The following is an 8,262-nucleotide window of genomic DNA, read 5'->3' as shown; positions in this document are numbered from 1 at the left end:
GCACCTAATCCGTCATACTCTGTAACAGTATTGGTGATGATATGCAGGCGCTTAGAAAATTACTTAATTATTGCACACTAACATACGTTAGTAAACATATATCGTCCCAAATAATGGTGCGTGGATGTTTCTCTAATCAGAGATTAAGCTTATCTGATTATCCAAATATCGGACACGAATTGAGTACTAGCCCACCAGGACCTAACTAGAGATAGGATGGTCCCCCCAGACATGAGCTCAAAAAAGATAAATCTAAGGCTCAAGTGGACCACACAACGGTGAGCAAACCTTCCTAGGGGCCATGATAACATTTATTTGTGGTATGATGTCTTCCTAAATCACGTAGATCTGGATGAAGGATGACATACAAAATTTGTTTATATTGATAAGTTTTTAATCCCCATTGTTTCCTCTAGTGTGGCACACTTGTGATTTCTGCTTCCATTTCGGCTCATGCCTTTGAATGAATCGAAAAAAAATAAAAAAATGTATGGACAGCATGGATAAAACATATACATCACAGTGGCTCATAGAACCCCAACTAGTATTGTTCATCTCTAACTAGGTCCCCAATTGGTTCTCACGGTGTGGTCTGGTTGAATCTTAGTTCTTCCTTTTTGGGCTCAATAAAATTATATTCCAAAATAAATGGATGGCAATGATAAAACACATACATCACATTGGAGCCTCTAGGACCATCAATCTCTAACTAAGTCCCCATTGCTTCCTAGTGTGGTCCACTTGAACCGTACATCTGCCTCCTTTTTGGTTTAGTGGCTTAAAATAATCTTCCAAAATGAATTGACGGAATGGATAAAACACATACATCACACATCACGATGGGCCTTACAGAGCTCCTATCAAGACCGTCCATCTCTAACTAGGTTTTCAATTGCTTCATGTGGTGGTCCACTTGACCCTTCCATTTGTCCCCTAGGTATCATTTCGGGACATGATACAAAAAATCATTAGATATAAAACTCAACGTGGCCATATTAGAGGAAAACATGGGAAAGAGTTTTCTATCGTTAAAACCTTCCTGAGTCTACTTGAATTCTTATATGCCATTCAAATCTTTTTTAAAATTATTCTTACTACGATGAGTTGAAAACACGTCAAACTATGGAACTTTTGTAGCCATAGGAATATTTCAAGGGTGGTCAGTGAATCGTAACGTAGGTTTCCTCTCATGTCGTGTGGTCCACTTGAATTTCAAATTTTACTAATTTTTTATCCCATATCCTAAAATTAGACTGATGAATGGAGTAGATTTGTCACAAACATCACGGTGGGGTGGCAGGAACTTCCCACCAAAGGCAGTATGGAAATCGGCTTCCTTTTTGGGTTAATGCAAATGACCTTCTGTCTCAAACTACGTCCCAACGGAGGTGATACCTAATCGAGGTCCTCCTATTGATTGCCAGACATTCATTGGATGGTTTTAAATAAATAAATAAAAATCCAACCTTCCTCTTTCCACAAACAAGCGTCCAAGAATGAGAGGTTAGGATTGTTCAACTTATCTGATCAATGGATTATTACATGGAGACATTTGCTTGCACGATATAGTGCGTTTTTATTTGATTTAATGCACACCACGTTTACAATTTCTTAGTGCTCGCGTATCAACCATCATCGCAACCTGTGTATCGTATGGTTCCAGGGAACAAAGAGAGAACGTTACAGACACCCTGAGAAAGGTATCATCTAGATCAAAGTAAGGTACCTTTTTCCTTGATGGATGGTTTACATTCGCCCACCACGTATTCTTTCTCCTCACACATATATATTGAGAGGTCGTGCACCTTCATTCTCTATCACTCACTGCGACAAAAGCATGGAGATGGCTACACTCACTAATACTTTCCTAATTATCTTCTTAATCTTAATTACGTCAGGTAATTTTCTTAACTGTTTTTTCTGGGCTTTTGCTTTTATGTTTATGTGTTGGGTGGGGTCCACTTGGTGGGGTTCGTTTAGTAGGGTTTGATACATCTTGCAGCGTGTGAAATCCGAGCCGTCTAAAAGGTAGGAACCATCACGTAGATCGCCTGGAATAGAAAACAGGCCAATCTACTATCAGGTGGGCCTGATCTTTCATCCATTAGATTTCAATGGTGTGAGCCACCTGATGAATGGATCGGCCTGATTTTTTTTCCAGTAATCTTAATTACGAGACAGACATTTGGGACCGTTCGGATGCCTATGCAAGTGCCACGTTGGTGGGATAACCAATGCAGCCTGATAAAATGTCATAAACTGCATTAATTTCTTAATACCCCTTTCCCTCTCTCTCTCTCTCTCTCTCTCTCTCTCTCTCTCTCACAACTATGAATGGCATAGTTGTAAATAATCAGTTCTGAATGCCCTTTTCCCGATTTTCTATCATCACTCCTTCATGGATTTAAATTTGTTTCTGGAAATTTCCATTATTATCCTTCAAAACCATTTTCAAATGTTCTTTTTTTTTTTTTTTTTTTTTTTTTTTTTTTTTTGTTGGAAATTCATTTAATTCCCTCATTAACTTACTATGATCGCAATACCCACTTCCCAAATTTCCGATTTTTTTAATGAGCAGGGGCAAAACCGTCCGAATCAGCAAGAATCTTCACCATGACAAACGACTGCAAAGAAACAATCTGGCCTGCAATTACCCCTGGCGAAAATTTCGGTGGTGGAGGTTTTGAACTCAAACCGAAACAGTCGATCGTCTTCACGGCCCCCGTCGGGTGGTCAGGCCGGATCTGGGGCCGAACCGGATGCAACTTCGGCAAAACCGGGACCGGTTCCTGCCAGACAGGCAGCTGCGGGGACGCCATCAAATGCGGGGCTTCGGGCAAAACCCCTGCCACGCTGGCAGAATTCACACTCGCGTCTCCCGATTTTTATGACGTCAGCATGGTCGACGGCTTCAACTTGCCGTTAGCTGTAACGCCCGTTAACGGTAAGGGGAACTGCAGTGCGGCGGGGTGTGACGGAGACCTGAATCTAAAGTGCCCGAAAGAGCTCGCCGTTAAAGTGGGCGGCAAGACGGTGGGTTGTAGGAGCGCGTGTGACGTGTTCGGCTCCGACGAATATTGCTGCAAGGGGGTGTTTGGGAATCCGGTGACGTGTCAGCCCACGTCGTATTCGAAGCTGTTCAAGGCAGCGTGTCCCGCGGCCTACAGTTACGCTTACGACGATCCCACGAGCATTTTTACGTGCTCCAGCACCGATTACATCATTACGTTCTGCGCCTCCAGGTGAGTGGTTGGAATTTCCTATTGATTCAAATGTCCTTGATCGTCACAAAACTTCTGTGGCCCTAGGAATGTTCAACGGTGGGCGTTCGATCCCTACTATTTCCTCCCGTATGGCCCACTTTAGTATCGAATCCGCCTAATTTATGGTCTCGTGTAGCTCAAAAAAAGGATGGACGGGATGGATTTCTCACGAACATCAAGGTGCGCCCCACCTAATATGACAACAATAGCCCCAGAACCACTGGGGTGGGCCCCACCTAGCTTCCGAGCGCAGGAACTTCCATCCGCGTCCGTTTTTCTCCGTGGAAAAACTTTTGTACTCTGGCAGATTGTGATGGACGATACACGGGTACCTAGAAAGTGGGGCGTAATTTGATATGATACTCCGGCTGCGTATGACAGTTGATACGCAGCCACTCAGAAACAGTAAGAATGGCGTATGTTAACCATATTAAACCGATTAAATTATGGAACCTTCTATAGTTAGGTTACAATATAAAAATTAGGATTGTTGAACTATACTATCATCTGATTCGTGGACACTTACTTTTTGAAACATGACCGTTGAATATTTTTTATTTCTATCCGTTTAATAGATGTCCAGCAATCTAATAATTTTGTAAACAAATAAGAGTAGGTTTTAGTTCATGATACATCTAACCAGGTGCCCGTAATCTGGACGGTTTAGATGTATCATGAACCAAAGATTTGCCATGATTTGATGATCTGACCATCGGATTTGTGGGCATTTATTGGACGGTTAAAAATGAGAAGCTATTTCAACGAACAAGTGTCCACGTGTCAGAGCTTTCAGATTGTTCAGCCACCCTGATTTTGGGATTGTCACTTCGGCAAGTGGGTCCCACCGTTTAGTTAGTTTTAATTTGAATTATATGCCACGTGTACAACTGAGTGCCTGCATCTCAACGGTTATACGCTGAGTACGGTAGAATTCCCTGTTGTAATTCTTCTGTAGTAAGTCCAGAGACTCATCCTCTATACACAAGGCAGATATGCACATTGATTTTGAACCGTCCAAAATGTGGGCCCCGGTGTGGATGGAGGATAGCATAGCAATCAAGCTGATTGGATAATCTGAACCATCTGATTTAGCCCATCGAATTGGACAAGCGATAACTTCAATTTGACACCGATTGATGGTCATATATTGAGTGGTTAGGATCATTTGATCTCTCTGATTTGATCACTTGAGGGTCATACTCCATCCACATTATGGCCCATGATATGGATGGTCCTGATCAGCGTACATGCATGACATGCCACTATCAATGGTCAGCTGAGCTGTCTGACAGGGCATGCTTGTTGAGGTATGTACTCGTTTAAACAGTCCGATCCCACGATGACATCGAACATGACAAGTAAATGTACGTTGATCAGCGGTCGGGATTGTCCAGTCAAAGTTAAAATGCTAACCTATCTATGGTGGGCCCCACCGTCTGTACCGTTTGATTTGATTTGCATGGGTGTTACATTACCATCACTCTACCTGAGTAACAAAACTGCCCAACTGTAGGCAGGGTTTGCAAGGCCAGGCCTGCACCAAGGGCGCATTCTATGGCTAGATTTGACTGAGGCCAACTTGATGGGCCTGAGCTGCTTTTTAGGCCCAGTAACTGATTGAGAGTGGGCCTCGGCTTGATCATACGTCCCAACATAATAGTCCAGCCCGATCAACTTATTTAACTGGATTGGACTGCAAACATGATTAGCCAGTTAGATCGGATTCGGGCCTGGACCTTGTTGCTTAGACTGTGAGGTGGGTGGGATATTTAGGTCATGGGCCAGGCATCAAGCATCGATCGGGGCTAGCCTGGCCCATTTACAACCCTAATTTCAAGTGTAGTGATGAAATTAGGTGGAATGCTACCAATCTATCAGAATAAATGTCCATTTCAATGGTCCGAAGTAGAGCTGGGCACAGGACGACTCGACTTGTCCGTCTACCCGACTTGATCCAAACCGAGTGGGTGAGTTGAGCCAAACCGAGTAGACTACGTCCAATCCAAACTCAAATCGAGTCGAGTTCAGGTCACCTAATAACTTGCTAGACTCAACCCTAATTTCGAGTATAGTGATGAAATTAGGTGGAATGCTACCAATCTATTGGATTAAATGTCCTTTTCATGGTCCAAACCCTTCATAAGATGAGCCTCATATGATGGGGGATGCTAAAAAATATTGGGATTCAAATATTTTTATATCTTTGATTATACAAAGGTTAAGTGGACCATCCATATTCGAAGGAAAAGACTCAAATGGCTGGAGGGTTGAAATATTCAACTTTATTTTTTGTATTTTGGGTACCTACATCCAAGGTCAGGACGTCATACATGGTTTGGATCATTGAAGAGGATCCAATATCCAATATCCAAATCATTTAAAACCATCTGAAAAGTGTTTAGTGCTTGTTTGGGAGCATGGAATTGAAATCCTGGATTTGTAGTGCTAGATTTTCAATTTTGTTTGGTAGCATGGATTTTCAAAGTCTTGAATTTCAAAAATTATATTTGAGAGCTGAATTTTGAATCATGGATTTAAGAGTTATTTTATAGTACCATACGATGAATTAAATACTTTCAAATATTCTAAATATGACATACGTGAGTAGGATAAGATGGTGATTACACTAAGCCCATTGTAAGTTAACTTCATATTTGAAGAAAGAAAAATTATATTTTTAAAAATTGGTTGTCCATTTTTTTATAGTATGGTCCACGTAATAATTTTATAAATTTAATTTTTATAAAATTTCATTATCATACCGTAAATGAAAGTGAAAATATCAATAAATATACATATCATAAGAGGAAAATAATCTCAAAATTCTAAATCTTACAAAGGGGTCTCCTTAAAAATTGAAAAGGAGTGAAAATTCTGAATTTTGAACCAATCTAAAAGGGTGCCAAACAGCACTACTTTTACAGTCCTGAATCTCAATTCCCAACCGTTCAAAATACAGGCATTTGGGAACATGCCAAACTACCCTTTAATTTCCTTTCTAACTCTCATTTTGTATTGTATGCAGGAAGAAAACGGTTTGCACGTATCATGACAATAAGGTGGTTTGTAATGGATCTGACGGCTCCAAATCACCCACTCTCAAATGGTTGGCTGTGATGCTTTTTTATGCATTGATAACTTCCTGGGCCATATCATAGGAAGTCTTATTTTTCACCATTTTTGAAATGTACTAAATTGCCATTTATTTATTTTAATTGTTTCTCCTCTCACATAACTATGGAAGAGAGGGTTTATTTTTATTTTTTTCATGTAGTAAAATTCATATGTACAGATCTGTTCACAAATAATAAAAATAAAGGAAGACATTCACATACTGGTTTTTTTTTTTTTTTTTTTTTTTTTTAATTTTAAAATCTCTCAAAGCAATTGCTAATTGCACGTGCAAGGATAAGATCATCCACACGTACATTGATTGGTTCACATAGACGGTCAATAGGAGCCAATCAAAGTGCGCGTGGTTCACTTTTCTTTTACAAGTGCATGTGTGTGGATGCTGGGAAATTGGCGTCCGTGCTGGTTTTGACGATTTTTTGGTTTTGGATGACAATGGGGGGTGATCGGGCTGAATGTGATTACTAATGTGATATCTTGGAGTTGCCACTAGTCACTTAATCCAAAATCCCGCAGTCGACTAGAACCTGTAGAATATGCAAAGCCAAAGAATCTGAAGAATCCCTTACTTTAAGTTGTCTCCTGATCTGCGATTTAGGATTCTGTGTAAGGGATCTCGGTTACAAAGAGGGAAGGTGTTAAGCACCCTCTTTGCCCGTACAAATGTACGGTCTCTATTTCATGTGGTAAAATAATCTTAAGGGATGGGATGATATGATCGAAGAGGGATTATGCAAAATCATATTTCTGATGTAGCAAGATTAGAGATTCCAGCAAGCTATAGAGCATACGTCCAAGGAATATCTAGAAAGACAAATGTGATAATGCTAAAATAGTAAAAAGGGGACTAGACTACCATAAGTAGAGGTGTACACGAGCCAAACCAAGTCGACTTGGGCTCAGCTCGACTCGGCTCGGTCATCAAGTTGTCCCAGCTCGAACTCGGCTTGACTCGGTGGCTAAGCCGACATGTCCAGCTCTGCTCGACTCGGTCAGGAATCGGATCAGTTCGAGCCAGTTTGAGCTTTTGAGCTGAGTTCGAGCTCGAGCATTCAAGTCGTGTTCGAGTTCATTATTCAAGCCGAGTTCGAGCTAGATTCGAGCTTACGACGCAAGTTCGAGCTCGAGCATTCATTTGAGAGGTGAGAGCAAAGAGGGGCGCCGGACTGCTAGTCGGACGTCGCTACCGCTGGTCGGACTAGAGAGAGAGAGAGAGAGAGAGAGAGAGAGAGAGAGAGAGAGAGATTAGAGAGGAAAGAGAGAGATTAGAGAGGTGAGAGCCAAGAGGGATGAGAGAGAGAGAGAGGGTTAGACGTTGCTGCCCACTGGTCGGACGAGAGAGATAGAGAGATTAGAGAGGAGAGAGAGAGAGAGAGAGAGAGAGAGAGAGGTTTGTTGGGTCGGGCAGGGAGAGAGGTTTAGTGGGGTCGGGCGAGATCTCGAACTTAAAAGGGGAAAGGGATGGGGACTTTAGGGTTATACACACACACACACACACACACACACACACACACACACACACACCATACGACCGAGTTGGGCTGAATCGAGCTGAGTCGAGTCGAGTTGGGGTCAGCTCGAGATTGGCTCGAACTATTTTTTGGGCCGTAAAAAATGGCCCGACTCGAATCGAACTCAGTTTCGAGTCGAGCTCGGTTCGTGTACACCTCTAACTATGAGTTTCTGATGTGACAGGATTCGATGTTCGATAAGTAACAGAGCATACATTCAATGATAATCTAGAGGAGCAAGGGGTTGAGAAGGGAAGTAATGATGTGATGTATGCTATTGAAGATAGTATGATCTTTGGCTTGCACTTGAAGTAGCTAGGATATAGGGTGCGTTATGGTCAACCCGGATGAGATTG

The 8,262-nt window shown here is 41.8% G+C and overlaps 1 protein-coding gene across 1 annotated transcript; it reads left to right on the top strand.

Moving 5' to 3' along the window:
* Positions 1-1,612: 1,612 nt before the first annotated feature.
* LOC131237525 (pathogenesis-related thaumatin-like protein 3.5) lies at positions 1,613-6,595 on the top strand. The gene is made up of 3 exons (XM_058235348.1): positions 1,613-1,898; positions 2,579-3,242; positions 6,289-6,595. Exons 1-3 carry the CDS (start codon positions 1,742-1,744, stop codon positions 6,419-6,421), a joined length of 954 nt encoding a protein of 317 aa, XP_058091331.1. The 5' UTR covers positions 1,613-1,741; the 3' UTR covers positions 6,422-6,595.
* The last annotated feature ends 1,667 nt before the right edge of the window (positions 6,596-8,262 follow it).

Source organism: Magnolia sinica, chromosome 2, assembly GCF_029962835.1.
Source record: "Magnolia sinica isolate HGM2019 chromosome 2, MsV1, whole genome shotgun sequence".
Lineage (NCBI taxonomy): Eukaryota > Viridiplantae > Streptophyta > Magnoliopsida > Magnoliales > Magnoliaceae > Magnolia > Magnolia sinica.
The sequence above is the reverse complement of the archived record's forward strand: the minus strand, read 5'-3'. Positions and strand labels throughout refer to the sequence as shown.